This window comes from Astyanax mexicanus, chromosome 5 (genome assembly GCF_023375975.1).
Source record: "Astyanax mexicanus isolate ESR-SI-001 chromosome 5, AstMex3_surface, whole genome shotgun sequence".
Classification (NCBI taxonomy): Eukaryota; Metazoa; Chordata; class Actinopteri; order Characiformes; family Acestrorhamphidae; genus Astyanax; species Astyanax mexicanus.
In genome coordinates, this window is record NC_064412.1 from 12,167,024 (window position 1) to 12,191,561 (window position 24,538).

The 24,538-nt window shown below is 38.1% G+C and overlaps 1 protein-coding gene across 1 annotated transcript in view; it reads left to right on the top strand.

Moving 5' to 3' along the window:
* Nucleotides 1-21,263, top strand: part of tafa3a (TAFA chemokine like family member 3a) — a 148,064-nt gene extending 126,801 nt beyond the window's left edge. Inside the window, exons 3-5 of the mRNA XM_007253350.4 lie at nt 7,445-7,594; nt 13,336-13,460; nt 20,487-21,263. Coding sequence (XP_007253412.1) covers nt 7,445-7,594; nt 13,336-13,460; nt 20,487-20,498 — 287 coding nt within the window. The 3' untranslated portion in view covers nt 20,499-21,263. The remainder of the gene's footprint in view (nt 1-7,444; nt 7,595-13,335; nt 13,461-20,486) is intronic.
* The last annotated feature ends 3,275 nt before the right edge of the window (nt 21,264-24,538 follow it).

Consider the following 24,538-nt stretch of genomic DNA (forward strand, 5'->3'; position numbering starts at 1 on the left):
AGATGCTAAAAGCCTTTGACAAGTGTCAGTAACATTTTCCCATCCTGTAAAAGATCCATATGTTAGCAAGTGCTTAAAACAGTACAGCAAGGTCAACTATGTGAGGAGTGAAACATATTTTTGTAATTTTCTCCTTTTTTCTTTGTACATGATCACAATGGATTTTAAATGTAGTTTAAAGTATTTAAGATGTAATTTTGACTTGAATTTAGTGGGTTTAACAAAAATATTGCTTTTTATAACTGATTAGGAACTACAGTCATTTTCACAGGGTCAATTAATATGGATAGAAAGTTCACTGATAAGCGGAGCGATGGGCAAGTGTAACCTGTTCCCTCAATATTTGTGACACAATAAGGAAGGAATGCACTAGTGAGCTCAGCAACAGCATCAATTTCAGTGTTTCTCAATATTTTTATTTATATCTATATATATTTTTTTTAATTAACAGTTTAAGTAAAACAATAGATCTATTAAAACTAATAAAAAAAATAAAAGTAACTTAACTCAATGAATTTTAAAGCAGCACATCCAGTACTGGCCAACTGTAGAATGTGGCCAACGTCTCTTTGTCCTTTTCCAGCTATAAATACATCAGAGATTATCAGTTTGAAATTTCTAGACAGACTTCTTTTTTGTAATTTTGTCATTTTAAACTGTGTAGGTGTGACTTTAATCAATGGATTTAACAAAAATATTACATTAACTGATTATATTGCATTACAGACATTTTTACCAGGGATGCATAATGAAATCTAATCATACATAATCATATATAATCAGTTAATGCAACATTTTTTTAAAAACACATTTACTGCTTTATTCTAAAATGCCCTTTTGATGGTATATATATGTAAAAAAGATAAATAAATAAAGTGTCAATGTTTAATTATGTATAGGCCTGCCTGTGTGTCCTGAGTAGCTAGGAAAATAACCTGTTTACTCTTAAGCCTTTTTTTTGTCAGACATCTTTGCTATCTGTGTGTGCCGGAATGCGGAATACAAAGCCGTGAAGTTATATAGCCGCTTCTGTTTACTTCTGTGTAATAAATGAACTGCTGTTTCTGGTGTGTTTTGTTTGCTGTATCTTCCTTCAGTGAGATTGCTTTGAATATTTTAATTTGTTCTGCATATATGAATGCAGTCAAGGGTAATGTAGTCTATATCATTTTGTAGGTGTGTTGAAGCCTGAAGAGTTCAGTGCTGAACATAAATATTGCAGAATACATACTCTAGCAGTTGGAGGATGTGTGCTGAAGAAAGTTCAATTTCGTCTTTCAGCCGGAGATTTCAGGGGGCTGTGCTGCATTAGAGGGTATCTGCAGAAAGATTGCAGCAGGCCATTTACATCTACATGAACTCCCACATGATAGCAGTTTAGTTCGGCAAATCTGCCTTAATTGCCTCTACTGGATGCTAATGGAAAATACAGAGGAAATCGGACAACAAGCTGAGGAAACAATGAGTTTATGATTAGAAATAAATATTTCGGCCGAAATTATAGTCTTATCACTGTCTGTATTAGAAGGGATACAGTGGTTCCACCTAATCTTTTCGAAAAGTGACTTCCAGTCATTTTAAAGGTTTTATATCAATTATCTCAATAATTCATAAGTAAATAAAGTCATTTGGAGTGGTCTGATGTGAATTGTTGTGTTGTGGAGGATTGTTCACCACATAATGCCATTAAATTAAATGGTTGTGAACATAAGGCCTAAGACTGGACAATAAATCAATACCAATATACTGCGATCAAGCACATCATTAAAACCACCTCCTTCTTTCTACAACCTTTATCCATTTTCAGCTCCACTGAGCATTTAGGAGCAATTTGTAGTTTTATAGTTGTATAATGTAGTCCTGTATCTGTTTCTCTACATACATTAATATCCTCCTTTCACTCTGTTCTTCAATGGTCAGGACCCTACAGGATAGCCCCTCACAGAACAGAAGGTAGTTCATTCTCAGCTTCCTGTGAGCAGCGGGCCTGTGGGAGTGTTTAAAAACTCCAGCAGCACTGCTGTATCTGATCCACTCGTACACACAGCACAACACACACTAACACACCGCAATTACCATTGAAGAACAAGGTAAAAGGAGGCTAGTAATAAAATATGCAGATACACACATACAAGACTATAGTCTGTAATTATAGAACTATAACGTTCTCTTATAACTGTTCCTACATGTAGCTGAACAAATTGTTAATGACCATAGAAAGAAGAGGTGGTCATAATGTTATGCTTGATCTGCATATATATTGAAGTAGGAAATGTGGATTAAAAATCTTGCTACTAAGTGGATTATGCCAAAATGGTCAGAATTCATTGCAATGGGCCATATGTACATTTATTAATACAGAGTTTGTCCTCAAATACAGAGTTCTTAATTATTATGCAAAATATTTGCATTAAAGGCTTTTGGTTGATGTTTTTATTCAGGATGACTAACATTTATTATTAACAATTATGCTACACAGGAAAAACTTAGAGTAGAGTTCAGAGTCTTATTTTTTTACCAATTCTGTTAGTAAAAGGCAAAAAATAATTTAAAAAAATGTTTAACTAAAGTAAATAAAAATGAAATAATGAAGCTTTATACCCAATGTTCTACTTTCAAATTTAGTCTGAAACGGTGAGAAAAATGAACCAATAAGTGTATCTGCTTAAATGAACTTGAGTGACTGAGAAATTATTTATTTTTTCAATTCTGTTAGCGAAAAGCAGAGACGAAAATCTTAAACTGGAAAAACAGATAAAAATCAATTTCTTCTTTACCATAGTAAATGGAAAAAAAATAATAATTAAGTTTTATACTCACTTTTCTACATTTAAATTTAGCCCGAAACAGTCAGACAATTGAACTGATGAACACATTTAATTGCATTTTTCCTTTAAAAATAGCTCCTTCTGCTTTTCTGATATATCATAATTTCCACCTGCTAAACCTCAGCTTCCCAGCTGACCAGCAAACATCACATGTTATCACTTTCTTTTTAGCAAGTGCACCATTTCTTCTGCATTTTTTTGTCTCTGTTTTAAAAGTCCTCGACTGTCGACTTCCCAGAATCCCAGTCGACTGACGTGTCTCTGACTGATGATTCGACTTGGTGACTTTCAGTAGGCAGCCCTATTACCTACCACACTACACCAATCAGTGTTCATCATTGGAAATATTCCTATTTAATGAAATAAATGGGAGTTTTAAAGTGAGCATGTGGCCACTGGTCAGCATCTTTTAACGAGCAATTACAGCAGTCACAGATCACTGTGTGATCCGCTCTTGTGCTGCTGCTGATAGAGACAAATATATCCAAGGGCAGTGCTGTCCCTCCTGATTGCAACAGCAGCTCACAACAACTCTCTTTCCTCCTAATAGCCTCCAGTAATGATAGAACACTTATCAATCAAGGATCAATAAATGTGATTGTAGAGCCTGGTACGATGCCTTAGAGGCATTGATCTCCTTTAGGTCCGAGCTTAACGCCAGGCCACATTAGCGTTAGCACCCAACCCCTGGCTTCTCCCGGGGCTGATGCAGATGCTCCCTGACTCCCTGGTTGAGGGCCAGCCTGGGTGCTTTAAGTGAAATCTATTGATTGGGCAGGTGTTGCGTGTCGTGGAAGTTTTGAACAGATGTTGGGGAAAGACAGGATGTTCTTTAAGCAAAGGTCACAGAAATGCGTTACCGAGGCTTCAGTTTAAGGGGCCTGACAGCTAGAAAACTATTTTCAGAAGTGAAGAATTTCTGGAACTAAAAATCCAATATCTGCTATAATTGTCAGCATGAATGATTAAAATTGTCAGTGTTAAATATAGATGATTGAATTATAACTGTCTTTACACAGAGAGAAATCTACAGTGACTTGAAGAAATGAAGATTTATTTATCAATTAGGGAAATTATATAAATATTTGCACTCTTATAAATGTTTATTTTGTGAAAATGTAATAAAATTGTTACTCTGCTCATGCAGAATGTTAATGATGTTTCTGCCACCTCTTAGTGCACACCAGTTAGTGCTTAGTGTCTGGCTATTGTTGTTATAAAGGGATTTTAAAGAGACTAATGGTGCTATATGGTATTTAATGCCGGTGATTAGCGCCTGTTTGAAAGCCTGATTAGATCATGCGTTATTGTAATAAGTAAATTCAGTTTGATTGGGGCAGTTTTTCAGGTTTTTTTTATTGAAGGGAAATAGCCAAACAATAGATGTTAATTTAGATTTTTTTTGTATTACAGCTTGAGCTTATAAGATATATATACAAGCAAAATGTGCTTCTATACATATTGTCATATGTCTTTTTTAAATATAATTTTATTTCAATCATATTTTTTTTTCCCGTTTTCTCCCCAATTTACACTGCCAATTACCCAACCCACTCATTAGGATTCACTATCACTGTGATGCCCCAACACCAGAAGGGTGAAGACTAGCACATACCTCCTTCGATACTTGTGAAGTACTGTTCGAACGAGTAGCCAGCACAGTGTGCTCAGAGGAGAGCACAGAGATTCGGTTCCAAAACATCAGGTCACAAAAGCCATGAGCTGAGCATCTTCACCCTTAGGAGTGATGTGGGAAGAGAGCCCAATGTACCCACCCAGAGAGAGCAAGGCCAATTGTGCTCCCTCAGGGCTTCGGTAGCTGATGGCAAGCTACATGAATAGGATTCGAACCAATGGGGCTTCCACTGGACGACATGGAGCCCCACTATCATATGCCTTTTTTGCTCTAAATATTGTTTTTTTGATGCTAGTACCAGAGCAGAGCTAACAAACACCACTATGTACTGTCGCAAACCAGGTTTAGAGCACATTAAATCACAACCAAATGCAGACAGACAGTTTTGTTTTGAGTTTTGTGTTGAGTTTGTGCACTAGATAGGGAACACTTTTGTTTGGGTTGTGGGATGTAATTAATTTTTATCTTGCAAGGCAGTCCAGGAGCAGTTCATGATGATTAGTGGTTTTATTCAAAGTAGCACCTTTTGCTTTGATACCAGCCTTGTCCACTCTCGGTTAAATCTCTCATTGGGCTTTAAAAAGCTGTTAAACCTGGAATCGGTCTCCAACTGTCTTAAAGAAATTTCTAGAGATGCTGAGCTCTTGTTAACTGATTTTCAACTCATCCCAAACCACCTGGGATGGGTTTTTATATATGTCTACTACCTAATTCCATATGTGTTGCATCATAGTTTTTAGTCTTTAATAGTGTTAATCTACAATGTAGTAAATACAAAAAAGAATAAATATTAATGAGAACTGGTGTTCTCAACTGTGTTCAAACTGGCACTGTGCACTAATACTATAATAACATTCACTCTATACCTCCACAGCAGCTGATTGCTGAGGTGTCTCCCTTTCCTTCCTGAACATTTGCTTCATATATATATACTATATACACACACCCACACACCAGCAGCTGCAGTTGGGCTGGAGTGTGTTGTAACCTTGGTGAAAGGGGCCATGGTTTAATCAGTAGGTCTTGCTGTTTTTCCACCTCCGGTGAGTCTGTCCCTGCAGTTTAATGAATGAACTTGTCCAGAGGAAGGCTTTCTCTCAGCAGGCGGAGAACAGATCCGTGGCCAGCTCCCTCCACGTCCGTCCAGAGCTTAGCGAAAGTGTGCCAAGCAGCAAAGCCAAGCCAGAACCGACGCTCGGAAAGCCAAGCACACCTTTACTATTTGATTTGGGATAAAACTATTCTGTTACTTTTTCAAAGCCATTGATTTCTGGCTAAGCTGGCTTACAGATGCGATAATTGTTTGAGGTCCCTTTGATCCACCTCAGTAGCAACAATACCAACATAACTGCTGCCCCCAATGAAATTTCCCCCCAAACAAACTTTGAATATTCAGTTGACAGCTGTTCAAACTTTCCAAATTACGTTTCAGCCCGCGTGCGCTTCGGGCCGAGAGATAATCGCACGAAAAGCGCTCAGACCTTCACCCGCACACGCCCACATCACTAAATCTCTGCTTTCTTTCTCCGGCGAGAGATCGGCCCTCCACGCGGCGGGCCCTTTTGTGCGCGTCTGAATGGCTCCCTATTGATTGGAGGCAAAATGTTTTTAATGTTGTTGATGAGATTTTCAGATTGGCCTGCTAATGGGAAGATGGAGGCCCCTTTTTCAATCAATTTTCAACTCAAGTCCCAAATTGAAAATCTTTACCAATGTAATTAAGGCTGATTTGAAAGGAACACTAAAACTTTTTTTTCTTTTTTCTTTACTCCCCGATCTAGACCTCTAAATGACGTGTGAATGTGTAAATAATGCCTTTCATATGCTTGCAAATGGGCCTCCATGGCTCTTTGGAAAAGCCATGCACACTCAACAAACACACAGACATGTTTCATTCAATGGTAGACAGAGACTTTCTAGGATTTTAATGATCTATTTTACTGAAAAATAAATTGATTAAGACACAATTAAGACATACTGTAAAACGATTGGAAAACATACTCATAAAAAATACATGAAATAAACGTTCTTTTTTTATGTGTAATGTAACACAGATGCAGGGTAGCGCCATCTACCCACCCAGACAGAGCAAGGCCAATTGTGCTCTCTCAGGGCTCCAGTAGCTGATGGCAAGCTACATGAGTGGGATGTAATTCATTCATAAATCCAGGAGCTGTGCATGATGATGCGTTACCGGTTTTATCAGGAAACGTTATTGTGGCATCTGGCCACGCCCTAACTCGCTATCGGCAACTGGCTGAACAAGCTGAAAGACGATTGGTGATCACCCCCAGAAGCCTGGTTTAGTCCGTCTCTAGTTAGCAACAAATTTCACAAAGCAGAGAACAAACAATGCTCTTTATAACAAAATCATCATTGTCTTGGTTGTTTTTTCAATGAAAATAAGTCAAGTAAAAACACAACAGTCACATGGATGGGAAATAAAGTGATTTAGCATTTTAATAAAGCAAATCATTTGCAATAAATAGCAAATAAATAATTGAAAAAAAAAGACAGATCAGTGTAATAAACTGTCAACATAATCACTCATTAAAAAAAAACAAGAGAATACAAATACGTCTTTAAGTCTTCAAAGACATGAGCTGATGTTGAGAGTCTTATGTCAAAAAGGAGATAAAAATTTGATTGAGACACATTTAAGACATACTGTAAAACCATTGGCACATACTGGTAAAAAATTATGAAATAAACCTTCTATTCATGTGTAACACAGATGCAGGGTAGGCATGCTTTCCACTTCACCTTCACATTAATTAGACTGTCCCTCTTGCCCTTGCAGCTTTATTTGCTTCAGTTGCAGTGAACCCCAAGCAGAACCAGAACTGGAAGCGGACATAAAAGTGCAGTCTTTGCTTTGTGTGTGTGTGTGTATAAGTGTGTGAGTGTGTGAGTGTGTGAGCTGAGGTTTAAACAGCTGCCTGTTTTTAATGGGCTCCATGTCCTTGTTGCGTTTCTGCAGTGCACGTCAAAGCAGGAACCTGTGAGGTCATAGCAGCACACCGCTGCTGTAACAAGAACAAAATCGAAGAGCGTTCCCAAACTGTCAAGTGCTCCTGCTTCCCCGGGCAAGTCGCCGGCACCACCCGAGCGGCCCCCTCCTGCGTGGATGGTAGGATTGCTTTTTCTCTTATTGCTCTGCCTGTGATTTGATGTGAAAAATTATTATTTACTCGGAACATGGGATGAATGTGAATCTGAAGATTCAGTCGGTTGCTTTTTTCTTTTCTGTAGCCAAAACAAAATAAAACAAATTCATTTTTTATGTATCTAATGTACACTAGTGCCTCCCCAGCCCAGCTCATGGTCACAATACCAGAGTTTTAGTTATGGTGTAATATCACAATGCTAAATTATATTATTATATGTTGCTCAAATGTATTTTATTTTTTCTATTAATAATACTGCTTCATTTAGAGCATTCAGCATCTATTGGGAAGATTAACAGATTTCTAAGCAAACAAATACATTAACTATATTAAGCCATTCTTTAATCATCCTGTGATATTTATTAAAAATAAATGCAGAATTTATTTAGTCTGTTATTAATTATTTTATATATCCTGGATAAAACTCATCAGCTGCGTGTTTAAGATTTGCTACAATAAGCTGTTTTCATTTTCAGATTAATTCCTTTTCTATTCTTGGTTTGACACATTAGTATGCCTGATTTATATCCCCTTCAGGCGAAATGAGACTAAAAATGAAGTGTTAATTCATTTAAATAATACTAGAACTCAAAGTATTAAAAGTTAAAGTGCTTAATTATTTTCTGTGAACATAGACCTTTTAAAACAGTACTCACAGTGTAAGTATGCCATAGAGACAGATACTGTATGTGTAGATGTATATTTTGTGAGTCTTGCCCAAGGACTATTGTGGAGTAATATGGAGGGGAATCGAGCCCCATTCCACCATATTTTAATGTACTTTCAATTTAGGCAAAACAAAAAGAACACAGAACAAATGAGTTGCTTTTAAACATATTATCATATGTGTTTATTACTTTAAATAGTGTTTTCAGATATTAGAAGCACAGCTGAGCTAACAAACACAACTATCTACACAAACAGCAAACAGATTAGAGCACTTTACACTCGCTTCTTCAAGACTTCTTCGCAGTAGTGCAGCAGCTTCTGTTTTGAGCTGTTTTTACATCGATTCTAAGCCCATTTTTACACGTTTGAGTTATAGCAGAACCAAACTTTTTAGGATAAAGGCTTGATATCTATTTTATTCTATTTTATTATATCATATATTTATCTATTTTAACAATTAGACCATTAGGTTACAATTTCTTTCCAATTCATATACCGCATGTGATGTGAATGACAATAAAGTATACTTAAACCCTTGAATTCTTCAATACTTAAATCACAACCAAATGCAGTCAGACAGCTAACTTTTGTGTTGAGTTTTTGCACCTAGATAAGGAACACTTTTTCAGGATGTAATTAATTTTTTTCCCCCATTTTCTCCACATTTTACGCGGCCAATTCCCCAACCCACTCATTAGGACTCCCCCATCACTAGTGATGCTCCAACTCCAGAAAGTAAAAGATTAGCACATGCCTCCTCCGATATATGTGAAGTCAGCCACCGTCTCTTTCTGAACAGCTGCTGATGTAGCATTGCTGAGTAGCATCACAGCGCTCTCGGAAGAAAGCGCATCGACCCGGTTCCGATACGTCAGCTCACAGACGCCTTGTGCTGATCGACATCACCCTTTGGAGTGATGTGGGGAGAGAGCACCATCTACCCACTCAGAGAGAGCAAGGCCAATTGTGCTCTTTCAGGGCTCCGGTAGCTGATGGCAGTACACTCTAATGTGTGATGTAATTCATTTTTATCTTGCAAGGCAATCCAGGAGCCACGCATGATGACCAATTTCACTAAGCTGAGAATAAACAATGCTCTTTATAACAAAAGTATCATTGTCTTGGTTGTTTTCTGTGTTTGACACAACTGTCACATAGGGGAAATAAAGTGATTTAGCATTTTAACAAAGCAAACAATTTTCAATAAATAGCAAATAAATAAAATAATTGAAACACAGACAGATCAATGTGATAAACTGTGAACATAATCACACATTACAAAAGCAAGAGAATAAAAATAAGACTTTAAGTCTTTAAAGACATGAGCTGATGTTGAGAGTCTGATGTCAGTAGGGAGATCATTCCCCAGTCTGGGAGCATACGCTGTAAAAGCCCTGTAACTTTAATTTAGTTTGTGGAACAGTCAGTAACTCAACAGTCAGTTGGAGGTCCAACCAAGACATTTAATTAATATATATATGTGTGTGTGTGTGCATTATGATTGAAAACACAATATGCACAGTATGCACTGAATGAATGTCTGTATATAGTCAGTGGTTGAGATGAAATCGAGCGCATTTAAAGCTACATAATTGACACGACATGGGACTTACGTTTTCATGACGCTCTCCAGACTTTTTCTGTCCGTCAAAATGGAGCCACCCATCTCTATCTCCATCTCATCTCTTGTGCCTGTCACTCTGGAGTAGAGAGCCATTTCGACATGACACCATCATCCTCCTGCACACTGGAGCACAGCACAGCCTGCTTGTCTAATAACATGTCAACAGGCTCTCTCTCTAGACGGGTCAATCGATCCTGATCTTCTTTTCTGCTCTGTAATATATCTGACAGGCTCTGGGCTCTCCTCTGCCCTCCTGCCTCCTACAGAGCACTGGAGTAAAGGAATAGAGCCATAAAAATGATAGAGTACAGTGATTTTTGCTACGACCAAACCCCTACCCCATCACCCTACCCCTGATTTAACTTCGGTGAGGTGTGCCAAGTTTCAACACACTGAGCGGACAAATAAGTTCCTATAGAAGATTATACAGATCTGAAAATACTGTATGTCAGGGGTATTTAATTAGAATTCAGTACGGTCAAGTTAGAGAAAATTTCATCAGGCCAAGGTCCGGACCATTGTCATTTTTAATTTGTGTTGTGGTTCAGTGCTATATTCTGTATACCCAAGAACCCTAGTAGTTCTGTCAGTTACACAATATACTATTGAGTATATTTTAACAATATTTATTGTTTTAAATAGATAATAATTACATTATTGGCTTTTCATACAAAAAATGGAAACACCCTCAATAATTTAACTAATCAAGTCTAGTAATGTGAATCGAAATTCTATATTTATAATATTTGATTTTATTTATATTAGATTTAGGCTTGCCTGTCATGATAATTACATAAATGACAAATCATGCAATATATGGAGAAATGTTTGCTGAACTTTTGCTGCCAGAATATCAACTTCGTTTAAAAGCAGCACTTTTATTTTATTTAATATTACTACTGTTAGTATGTTTTAAAAATGTAGTATTTCTTTTTCTGGTGCGCACCGTCTGAATTAGCCTTTCTCGCTTTATTTTCCGACTGCAGCTTCTGTGTGGCTCCGCACTTTCTGCATCTGCACAGATCTGATTGGTAGAGCAGAGTGTTTGGTGATCTTACACCACACGTGATTGGTCTGTGAGTTTACTGCGCCGCAGAGCACGTTTACTGTAAAGACAAAAAATGTTCTGCTGCTTTAAATGAACACTGAATTGAATTATTCTCAGTAGTTTATCAGTTTGGGTCCGGATTGAACAACTTCTGGGTCCAGACCCGGACCACGGTCCGCCTATTAGTGACCCCTGCTCTATGTGATAAACCACGAACAAACAAACAACAATCATTTAACATTAAAGAACAGTACAGTGGAGCTGATTATATGATATTATTATAGTATGTTAATAACATAGATCAGAACACCACAGAACAGATAAAATATGTTATTTTTTGGCAGTACAACACCAGTCATTTAACATCTCAAACAGAGATTTAAGTCTTTTTAGGCACTGAACTTGTTCAGTTAAGCACTCGTAATGTATAGTTGAGTCTGTGTAAAGGTTAAAAGCAAATTAATCCTGGTCACTGAGCTATGCCAGTTTCTTTATCTTTTAAACTGCAGATGTATCTGCAGATCATGTTGCCAGAAACAAATATGTAGTTAGATCTAAGAAGTTAGCTGTTAACTGTTAGCTGCTAGCAGTTACCTGTAACTCTTGTACAAACTCAAATTTGGCTAATTATTTGAATTGTATGTTCCACCTTAAATGATATTGCATTCAATTAATTGTTTAGTTTTTTATTTTGGACAATAATAAAAAATATATTATAATAAGATAAAGTTAGTTGCCATATAAAGCAGATGTATCAGGCAGGATATACAGTAACTGTGTGGCACAGATTTCACCAAGTCGATGCATCACAGCTTTTTTATTATTTATTTATTTTTAATTTAGGGCTGATTTGTGCTTATTTCCACTTGTGGTTTTTTTTCTTACTTTAGTTCTAATATTTTTTCCCTATTTTCTCCCTAATTAATATGTCCAACTAACCCTCACCCACTCTGATACATGTGAAGTCAGCCAGCGCCTCTTTTTAAACTGACGCTGATTGTATCATTGCCGAGAAGCATCACAGCGCACTCAAAGGAAAGCGCAGCGACTCGGTTCAGATACATCAGCTCATAGATGCAGCCTTGTGCTGATCGACATCACCCTTTGGAGTGATGTGGGGAGAGAGTGCCATCTATCCACCCAGAGAGAACAAGGCCAGTTGTACTCTCTCAGGGCTCTGGTAGCTGATGGCAAGCAACATGAACAGGATTCGAACCGGCGATCTCCTGATCATACGTTAGTGTTTAAGCATTTTTAAGCTGTGGTCAGTTGCTTGTGGTCAGTTGTTTATTCTGACCAGGGGTTGATAGATTTCTATACATTTAAACGAGACTTTATTAGATATGACAAAAAAAGCAGGGCTTAAATTAGTTTGAAATCTCAAACATTTTACACCATTTTAAAAATTGCATGGGTGAATTTTCTATATTTTTTGGTGCACTTTTTTCTGCTAACCTTCAAGTTAAAATATTTAAAAGTCCCTGCAAATATTCTATTTGAATATTTGGTTAGTATTATAAAAGCCCATGGAATAATAGTGCACTTCCTAATGCATGTACAGCAACTATCAAATGTTTTTAAATCCAAATGAATGTAAATCCATCCAAATAGTATGTTTTTTTTTAAGTTTCATTGGCACAGTGCCAACAGATTTTTGCTCTACTTTCCAAAGCTGTTGTGTGGTCTAATCTTTGGGTTTAGCCTCCATCGCCTCCACACTCTATGCCTTTACTGCTGTGATCATTTCCTTGCCATGGTTCACTTCATCTTGACATGGACCTTCGCCATGTTCCTGAAAACCAACAGCAAACCACTGATGGATTCCAACCATCTGCCACCAATCAAACACCTCCGCCCTGACTAGCTCTGATAGCGGGAATCAGAGAGAGAGAGAGAGAGAGAGAGAGAGTGTTGGAGTTTTATTTCTTTTGGCAGGGGGTGCGGGTGAAATTTTATAGGGTTTTCTCTCCCCCTCAATCTTTATTGCCTCATCCTTCAAAATATTGGATACGGGGTGATTGGTGATGTTTCTGTCCTCTCTTACTCGTGTCTGAGCTGTGCAGTGTGTATGAATTTGTGTGAGACATAGAGAGAGAGATAGAGATCGTTCTCTCTTTCTCTCTCTTTCTCTTTCTCTCTCTCTGTGTCTCTATCCTCCACTCTATATTTCTTAGCAGCTTCCATGATTGTTAGACATGGATGAGCAAAAAAACACTTGTTAATAGAAGGAGAAAATAATAGTGTGTGTGTGTGTGTATGTGTGTGAAAATAATAGTGTGTGTGTGTGTGTGTGTGTGTGTGTGTGTGTGTGAGAGTGTGTATGAGTGTCTTCATTTCTGTCTCTCTTCCTTTGTTTTTCTCAGCATCTATTGTAGCACAGAAGTGGTGGTGCCAGATGCAGCCGTGCATGGAGGGAGAAGAATGTAAGGTGTTGCCGGATCTCAAGGGGTGGAGCTGCAGCACTGGGAACAAAGTGAAGACGACCAGGGTGAGAAAAGAGAGAGAAAGAGAGAGAAAGAGAGAGAGAGAGAGAGAGAGAGAGATAGTCTATATATGCATATTCCCTTTATGACTCATAATATGAGTAGTCTGTTAGACAAGTGCTACCTCACACACATATGGGCACACTAACTCAGGCATATGCTGCAGCACAATAATAATTAATAACACTGAGCTGGTGTTAGCTCTTCTGGGCCCCCAGTACCTCATTCTATCACCCGGGTCAAAAACATCCGTATGGTTCGGTAAATATATATTAAAATGCTATATATAAAAACAAATAAGAGACTTAAAATGATGAGTGTCTTTGATTTGACCAAATTGAAAAAAAAGGAAGATAGATGATCGCAACCATTTTACCAGGAGTGGCATCAAGTTCCAAAATCCAAAAGCAGTGTGTAAGACTGGTGGAGTAGAACATGCCAAGATGCATGAAAGCTGTGATTAAAAACCAGGGTTATTCCAAAGCAAATATTGATTTCTGAACTCTTAAAACTTTATGAATATGAACTTGTTTTCTTTGCATTATTTGAGGTCTGAAAGCTCTGCATTTCTTTTGTTATTTCAGCCATTTCTCATTTTCTGCACATAAATGCTCTAAATGACAATTTTTTTTTATTTGGAATTTGTAAAAATGTTGTCCAAAGTTTATATAATAAATCAACAGTGTTCATTTTACTCAAACATATACCTATAAATAGCAAAATCAGAGAAACTGATTCAGAAACTGAGGTGGTCTCTTTTTTTTTTTTAGAGCTGAATCTGTCAAAATGTATATCCTGTATCTGATATACATTTTGATATAAATTAAAATGTACAGTATATATCTGCATATTTAGATATATGTGCACTTGTCACATCAATTGGGAAGCAGCTCTGGTAATATGTTTAAGGACAAGGGTTTAGATAAGATACAGTTCATTCAATAAACTAAAGTATTATATGTGTTCCACTTTCGGCTAAATACACCAGAAACCATCAGTCTTCTCTTTACTGTATTCCTGTTTGCTAAAGTGCAATTTCATGGGTTTCGTAGGTGACATTCTTCTTATAGGTCACCCTGTCTACAGCTCTAAACAACAGTGTTAATATTTATGGAAACCTATTGCATCTATATATGTAGTTTATTGTGTATTTGCTGAATTGGCATTTTGTGGCTATTTCTTTGGCCTGTCTTTGATAAAATTTTATTTATAATGGAGTAAAATATGAACCTCACAGATTCCCAAAAAATTCTCTCTTGGTGTAAACAGGTGCATCTAGATGTTTAAGATTCCCACTTTGAAGAACCATCAAAAAAAAAAAAAAGCGTACCACTTTAAAATAAGACTACCTTTATAAAGGCTTTATGAATGGTTTACAATTATTGTATTAATGATTACTAATTAGTTTGTAAATGCCTTAAAAATCATTAACAATCAGTTATAACACATACGTGGAAAGGGCAACAATATAGATGGCTATGGATTCACTATTTGGCAAACAACAGGTCATTGTTGCCCTTTCTACGTATGTGTTATAACTGATTATTAATGATTGTGAACAAGTGACCTTGTTCAAAAAGCACCACTTAAACGTTTGTAAAGAGTCACAGTTCTGTGGAAAAATCTGTTTCTAAGGGTCAGATTCAGATGACACTGTTTATACAGGTCAGACAGTGTCACTATAAGCACATGAGGCACCATTATGCTGTAAAATAAGGGGCAACAGTGCGTTACAGTGTGAAAAATGCAGGCTAAAGGATTGTGTGTAGTGTAAGACTGTCAAGAACTTGCCAATACAATACATATCACAATTCAGGGGGTATGATTCAATTTATCACAATATTTTTTGATGTTGTAATCAAGAAAATATATTGTAATTCTTTAAATACAATTTTTGAAGAAGCAATTTTACATTTATAAAATCTGATTAAAAAAAGAGTTATTTTTTATGTAGTTAGACAGAGTATAACACTAATATGTAGGGGTTTAAATACAACACAAAACCACTTTCTGCAACCAGTCTTTATATATATGTATATATACGTATATATAGGAAAAAAGTAAGAAACCACTTCAGTTTCTGAATCACTTTCTTTGATTTTGCTATTTATAGGTTTATGTTTCAGTAAAATGAACATTGTTGTTTTATTCTATAAACTACAGACATTTATCTAAAATTTGAAATAAAAATATTGTCATTTAGAGCATTTATTTGCAGAAAATGAGAAATGGCGGAAATAAGAAAAAAATAGCTTTCAGACCTCAAATAATGCAAAGAAAACAAGTTCACATTTATAAAGTTTTAATAGAGCAAACATTTTGGAGGAATATTGGGAGGAATAACCCTGGTTGGTTTTTAAACACAGTTTCATGCATCTTGAAATGTTCTCCTCCACCAGTCTTACACACTGCTTTTGGATAATTTTTTTGCCACTCCTGGTGCAAACATTATTTTTTTTTGTTTTCTTACACCTACTCCTAGCAGCGGGTTACTGCTTTTCATTTGTCTGTGTGTGTTTAGGTGTTTACAAGAGCGAGAATGTGTGTGTGTGTATTCAGGTGAGCCTGTTTACAAAGCATGTATATGTCTTTTCTGTGTGTATTCTGGGGTTTCTAGGTGTGCGTGTCTGTAGGTGTGTATTTGTGTCTGTGTATATATATGTGTGTATATGTAAGTGTGTGTGTGTGTGTAATGTTGACACACTGGGCTCGTAGCCATCCATCAGGCTGAGGAGTTTGACTCATCAAATGCCTGCGCTTGAGCCGGCTTCTCCATTATTCATGGGACAGAGGGGCCTGCGTGAGGCAGCCCTTTTTTACTTTAGCCCCCTTAATAATTCATGCGAGCGCACTCACGTCAAGCGCGGGCAGACCTCTGAGGTGCTGGGAGCTCCTCTCAAACCTGGCTGCTTTTGATTTTGGAGCCCTCCGGGCCACCGTTCTCGCACGTTTGTAGAATGCGGCAGCAGGGAGGAATCCCACATGAGTCACAGTGGTGACATGAATAGAGCTCCTGATTGGTCTGGTTTCGTCTAATCAGATTGCTCCAGCAGGGGCGTGGTCACGATTGTGTATGCTGAAAGCCATCAATGATTTTAAACACAGCTTGCTTTAAAAAAAAAAAAAAAAAGTTCTTATAGGAGTGGTGGAGTGGAGTATTTGACCTTGGTTTCTCGTGATTTTGTTTTTACAGCCGTCATAAACTGTGTTAGTACCTCAGGGCTAGTGTTAAAATCCTTTTTGCCAAAGATTGTTTTCCCTGTCAGAAATTTCCACCTGTGGTAGACACTGCGAGATGGGATAGGAGGATTTTACTAGAGGGCTTATTGATGTTGTCAGTCATCTAACTGTAGCAAGGTGTATGCAAGCAAAACATAAATTCCCTGGCCTTATTTCTGTAAACCAACTGAATTAATGCTGTGTAAGGGCAGCTACGTGCCAAACAAGTGAGCACACAGTGTACAGAGCAGCAGACAACCATATATTTATATTCTAAACTGAAGTACAAAACATACATTTACCTTTACATTGACAACATTGAGCAGGCGACCTTATCCAGACCGACTTACAAAAGTGATTTGTTAGTTATGGTGAAAATACTCTTAGCTAGGTTGTAATGGCTATAATAAAATACCTGAAGAAGCTTAGATACTTATAAATACTAAATTCAATATGGATACCTCGAAAATAAGCACTATGTCACATTCTCCTGTTTATTTACCTGTGTTAATTTACCTTCCTCTGCTCCTGCCCTGTGTTTATCGCTCGTCTCCGGCCCTGTTGCTCACCTGTTTGTTTGTGGCTCCTCCCCCTTGTTAGGTCCCAGGTGTTTCGTATTTCCTGTCCTAGTCTCTGTGCATAAATAGTCCTCCTTGTTTCCTTGTTATTTGTCTGTGGTTGTGCGTTTTTACGTCAGTCAGGACCTCGTGTTTCTTTGTTTCTATAGTCCACAGTATTGTCCATGTTTCATGTTTCCTGTTTTGTTCTGCTTCAGTTGTTTGTTTCTTAGTTTATTTAGTTCCTTGTTTGTTTATTTGTGTTTTTTCAATAAATCTATTCACATTTAGTCCATAATTTAAATTGTATGAAAATCATTCAACCTGTTAGGGCACATCATGTTAACCTTGGTACCCAGCCAGGACATGAAAAACAAACAGTTAAATTTGTTGCTTGAACCAAGACAAGAAGAGCACTGACCTGGTTCCAGGTATCCTAGTAGGTGTTTTGATCACTGAACCAAATTGCTCTAAAAGTAGGCAAAACCAACTCGCCACTTTTAGTGCATAGCCACAGTGGTCTGATGACCACAGAGTAAAACCTCTAGGTTGGTTAGTCTAGAGTGGAGCTTTTAAGTTAAGTTAAATTAATGGATGTTGCTGCTGGTCACACAGACTGATAAAAAAAAAGCCTTTTAATAATATATATAATATAATATAAGGGGTATTTGTATTATTATTGAGATATTCTTTTTTTTATGATATTTTAACTCAAATTAAAGGATTTGAAATTACGTTTTGAATAAAAGTAAACGTACACTGTATTAATACATCAACAAATGGAGCTCTTCACACTGCAGACTGTGCTCATGCTACATAACTAGGTTGGAGGCAGAGTAATGCAAAGGTAGGTAGAGTGAGGTAGAGGTCCACAGTGAACACTCACCCCAAAGTACTATTTTTCTAACAAAAAAATAAAAAGAGCAGCCATGCCAAGCGACAAAACCTTTGAGGAGCCTAAATATATTTAGATTCATCTTTTTTTGGTGAATATATTTTTATTCTATTTTTTTTCCAATAACAAGTACAACATACAGAAACAATTAAAGGCAAAGAAAAAACAAACACAAGATTTAGATACTATGAATAATCCAACATGTTTCATATACACACCCCTCCAATGTGGGAAAAGTAAAATCTACATAATTATAAATATGTGCATATATATATATATATATATATATATATATATATATATATATATATATATATATATATGCAGGGGTTGGACAATAAAACTGAAACAATAATTTATTGTCCCGACAGACAGTTCTGGTGGAAACCCCTGTACATTATTGTTTTAAAAAAGAATACAAGCTTTTATTTTTTTTTATAGTTTTTATTTTAAGGTACAGGAATCTTAATCATTTTAAATATTTGGTAAATGTTTAAATACTATACTGTATCTTTGTATCTTTAATGAGTTTTTCACTCATTCATGATACGCTTGAACAACCAGACCAGCAGTAATCCAAGGCAGCACCAGGCGCAGCGAGAACTTGGCCAGCCCACCTCTTTGTAGCCCTGCCAGAATGCAGCGGCGGCCCACATCACTGAACTGGCAAGGCGCTGGGGAGTGGAGGAAGAGGAGGAGGAGGAGGAGGAGGAGGAGGAGGAAGTGACCCAGACACCTCCCACCTTGTCAGCATGCCCTCCGGCTCCCCGCCGGTGTTGACCTGAAGGTGTAGATTACGCTGGGCTTCCCTGAGCAGCCGTGCAGGCCGGCCTCGTCCACTGCCAGAGAGACGTGGCCCCGGCCTCGGCCCGCCGAGCCCTCCCCTCACCCTGTGAGCGTGTCACGGAGCCGGAGCAAGACCAGACCCGCATGCTAAAGCCTCCAGGGCCTGGCGAGGCTCACACCTCCCGTCTCGGCACGCTCTGGAGCGCTATTTCGGGTCTGCGGCCACCGAGCTGGAAGAGCTGTTGGAGTTAATGAGACTGATAGGTGCTGATGCTGGGAGGGGGTGTGAGCAGGAGTTAACCTCAACAATAACACCTCCTGCCTCCCAGAGAAGCTTTAATAGGGGCACTTTAAATACAGCTTTAAATAATGAGGAGAGCTCAGGCAAGAGAGGAGAGATGAAGTTGTGTCAGGCGTGACTTAGGGTTATTTTAAACTAATATTTGGCACACTGCGTGGGCTTGGGGCATGCCTTCCAGCTCACCAGCCTACAGTCTTTCTCTTCTCTTCCATTAAACAGCTCATATAATGAACAAACATCTTTTTCTTAGGTTTGCTTTTTCTTGTTTTGTTTTTTAAATAAGGGTTTGGTGTGTTACTGTATGTCTTACTGTATGTCTGCATTGTTATCTTTCCAATCACCAAGTACAAGTCTAAAAGTGTACTGAAAGCAGCACGAAATTAATCTGCTCAGAACTCTGTTTTGAACTGATTGTTTTATTGTGATGTTGTAGAAAAACAATGCATTTAAATACAGTATGTATGTTCACATGTTACTCTGGCAACAGGCCAGACAGTTTTGGCTTCATTCCTACAGAAAAGTAGGGAATAAAACTCCCTTATTGCCTTATTCAGTCACTGGTCTATAACACACTTGCTATATTTATTTCTAGTCACAAACAAGCATTAAATAAATATATAAAAATAAAAAATAATAATGGTAAAATACACTGCCTGCCCAAAAAGAACATTTGCCACCAAAAAACACACTCTAATATTTTGTTGCATTTATTTCAATCCAGTGTTGCATTAATTTTTCTTGCATTGATGATGGTAGAGTCTGACCACTGCACAAAGTCTTCTCCAGCACATCCCAAAGATTCTCAATGAGGTTAAAGTCTGAACAATCCATGTGTGAAAATGATGATCTCATGCTCCCTGAATCACTCTTTCACAATTCCCAGCCCCATGAATCCTGACATTGTTATCTTGGAATATGGCCATGCCATCAGGGAAGAAAAGATCCATTGATGGAATAACCTGGTCTATATTCAGTATATTCAGGTAGTCAGCTGACCTCATTCTTTCAGCACATACTGTTGCTGAACCTAGACCTGCAGACCAACTGCAGCATCAACCCATCAACATTATTTACTTAGTTAAATTCAAGTGGATACTTTTGTTTTGGCCAGGCAGTGTAAGTTTAATAAGCATTTGGATAATGTGCATGTCAGAATTTCTGTAATTATGACAATATTATAACATGCGGTATAAACCACACCAGTGGGAAGTTGTAAGCATGTGTGTGGGCATCATTCATCACTCAAATGTTAACATGAGCCCTTCTTTTTCAGGTCACACGATAGTCTGGGATGGGGATCTTCAGCACTCGTCGTCTTTTGCTCTGATTACTTAGGTTGGACTAAGACTGCTCAAGGACAGTAGAAATCATGTATTTGGACTTCAGTGGAATACTGGCTTAAATAGAAATGGAAACGCTGTAAAAGAACCCTTTTGCCTTCCATGGTCAGCCTTCCAAACTTCCATCTATGTTTTGTAGCTATTGGACAAGAACATCCATCATGTAAAATATGTATTTGACAAGATATAGACATTAACTACAAACCAAGACATGGATTAATCAGAGGATACAGTGTGCGACACACTGCAGAACTATGGATTACTCTTTTTTCCCATGTTTTTTTCTCTCTTTTTTTGAAACCACGGTGGACTTAAGAAGTTCACTGACCGCGCTTGAAGTGTACGTGTTCCCGAGGCACTTGTGTTCAGTTCTCCACCCTTTGATGCCAATTTCTTTCTTCTTCTTGTTTTCTTTTTTTTTGGAATATTTTTGATCTTTGTGAGGTGTTTAATTTTAAGGATGATTTCAGAGCTTGTGTTTTGAAATGAACTTGTGCCATTGAAAGAAAAAAAAAATCTATATATTAAGATAAAAGTTTAAACTATGGTTATAGTGGTTGGAATCTGGCAGAGGTTCACTGCGCCAGTGAAAATGAATATAGCTTTGCAACCTCAGATATGCTGTTTGTTTTTTCAAATCTTGGTGACCGCTATTGAGTAAAAGTGTAAGTATTATCTCAAATAAAAGTATCTCGATGGGAAACCTTCAACCACAGTTCCAAAGGGTTTTATAAGTGACATGCGAACAACCACACAGAATGAGAAGTGTAAAAACAATGGTATTAATCCTTAAATGTGTTTCAGTGCCATGCTGTCTTATGATGCATGGCGTCATAAACTTCATAAACTCTTATTCTTACTCTGCTAGAGTTTTTCCTACGACTTCAATAAACTGTCAAGATGATGGCGAGACCGCTCCGCCTGGTCCGCAGTCTTCTCCAGGATGTACTCTACTCTGTGCAGACTCTGCGTTATCAGTATGCAGTGTATGAGTCCTAAAGTGCTTATGCAGCTATCATGGAACACTTCAGCCTGAATTGTGTAAGGCAGAGGTAAGGCTGTTAGCATAATACCATTCGCCAGTGATTTTTCCTGGCTAATTTACCAACGCTGGAGCAAAAGAGGAGCACTCAGAGGTAAGTCAACATGTCATTTGCTGAGAGGAGCCAGTGACACTAATGCTACCCCTTGACTTGCCATAAACATAATTTTCAGGTGCTGCAACTGTAATAATGACATGCTAATGCGCTAATGTGCTTAGCTAAATCACAGACGGTGAGCAAGCGAGCTTTGCGCTGAAGGGATGTGTCATTAGCAGGGAGCGCCAGTGATTTATTTAATTGTGTATGTGTGTCCGCGTAGGTGTAGGTCTGCGTCAGGTGACTGAAGACGCCTCCATTTGTATTCGCTTCAGAGCGCCGAGGGGGTCGCAAAAATGTCAGCCTTGACTTGCTCCTTTAGAGCCCTCCCACACTCCTTAATTTGCCCTTGAAGCTTTCCAGCACATCTAATCATGTGAAGGAGCCCAAATGAAGACTTTTTAATGCCAGCGGTCTTGAACGCGCAGTAAAGACGTCAACAATGGGATTAGCGACTCTAATATATCCCCAGCTGTGGAGTGCTGATGAGTGGTCTCAGGCAGGCTACAGTGGGATGTGAGGAAGAAGAAGAAGAAGACACTGCTTTTGGGGGGGGGTTGGGGGGTGGGCACAGGGAGATTAACTGTCCCCTGCCATGCTGGGTATCTCTGAGCCGTAATCCGTCTGGGCCAGGGGTGGACACACCGCGTCCCTCGACATCATGGGGCTTTTTCGGGGTTCCTTGCGTGAGCGAAAGCTTTGCACATTATCATTCCCGCTATCCTTATCTGCATGCAGAGCCTTCTCAGGTGCCCGCAGAGGAAGCTGTGAGGGGGATTGGGTCCGCAGGTTTCCAGGCTAGCTGCAGATGAAGGGAGAAGGCACAGGTGGGGGATCTGCTTGTTTTTCACTCACGCTGCTTTTCCATGCAGCATCCAATGACTGCCATGGCTGAACTAGCGCTATCAGCCGCCGAATCTGAATGGCAATGGGGATGTTTAGAATACAGACACAAGCACAAAAGGTTGGGATGGAGGGACGCCAGCATATGTGTGTGGAAGTGAGGGCGAAATGCCAGGTTTAATGCAATTCATGAGGCATTTAAAACCAAGCCAGCCTTAGCGGTGTTTTTTATTTCGGCTGATGCCGAATGAGGTTTGGCTTCCCCACCTAGTGCGAGTTTATTTCCGTTCATTTTCCAGACAAGACAAAGTCTCGCATTACGATTAGGTCTGTGTTGCGGACGATGTCTTGATGAAGGAAAAACACTATCAAAAGGGCAGTTACGGAGGCAATGAATAAGATGCGCCGCACCACGGTATGTTCTTCCTGACCCTTCCTGGTCCTTCACGAGATGAGAGGGATAACTTTCAAAGTGGAGAGAGAGAGAGATTTATGTAAAGGGAGATTAGCATATTCCATGTTTATAAAGTAGCATCTTACCTTCCCTGTCATTTCTGAGACCCTGCGGATAGATTATGTTCATACACAATGTGTCATGTAATTGCAGGGCTTAGGAAACCCAGTGGACATGATTTGGGTATGTAATGTGTATCAATGCCGTTTTCTAATCAAGTTTGCTACACGTCATATTTGTCTCAATTTGAACACAAAGATGAGGTACTACTTAAGATCCCCACCAATAGACCTTTTCGGGCCAAGCTGTCATTTTAAAGTTTGCCGTTAGCATTTGGACGAGCCCTGGGTTTATACGTTTCTTTGACTGTTGCAAAATGAAGTTAAATGCAGTCTTCATCCAACTCCAGTCTGTGGCAGACCAGTGAGCTTAAAGGAGCAATATGTATTATATTATTTGGACTAACTCCAAATTTACTAAAATAATCAGAATGTTTCATTAGATATGAATTAATAAATTAATTAACTTGTATCTTTTGACAGCAAAACTTTAGCCAGTATCCTTTAAATTGTCTGTTTTGGGGCGGAAATCTATTTCTGTTTTTGCCTCTTATGCTGCCCATTATTAATTTCCCAGTTCATACCTGTCACATATGGAACAAATTAGCAGGCAAACACAAAACACTGAAGTTGTGGAAGCAGAAACTGCAGCAGAGACAGCATTAGATGCTACTCAACTTAAAAAAAGCATCAATATAAGCAGAGACAAGTAAATATGATAAAAGGTGAGTACTGAGCTACAGCATGTTATCTGTTAAACTGGGCAGTATGTTCAGAATCTGTTCAGAATCAGGATCTGTAAACTCTTCTAAATCCAACTCCAGTGTGGAACAATGTAATTAGCTTTGGCTAATGCAGTCAGTGACACAGCAAACTATCTAGCTTCTAGCCTCTAGTCTCTTCAGTGCTTTTGACCTGGTTTTGACCAGCCATTTCACCTGGTTTCTGTCATGTATGTGATTTCTCCACTGTCACTTTAATTTTTTTTTAAAAATGGTAAAATTTCAGAATAGTCACAGTTCTATTGTGAAAATGTTGTATAATGTGTGTCTATAAGATTTGTAGACCATTGGATTGTATTTACATTTACATTTATTTACATTTCACACAGCATCATCTTTTGAAATACGGGGTTGTATTTGTTTAGTTTATCTCCATCTCTTATATAATAGTGTGTTTAAATATGTTGAGCAAATATATTCATGCTTTTTTTATTCATGTTCATTTGACATTAATTCACATGAAGGTTTTGGTACAGTGCCAAAAAACATTTATATATATATATATATATATATATATATATATATATATATATATATATATATATATATACCTTTTTTTTTAGCCATCACCAATATTACATATGACATACAGTGTGTCTACTACAAATTCAATGTGAAATGAGATTCACTGGCAGATTTGAATAGTAGAGAAAATGGCTATAAAATTCCTTTTTTTATCATGGTCATTGTAAAGGAACCAGAGCGTCA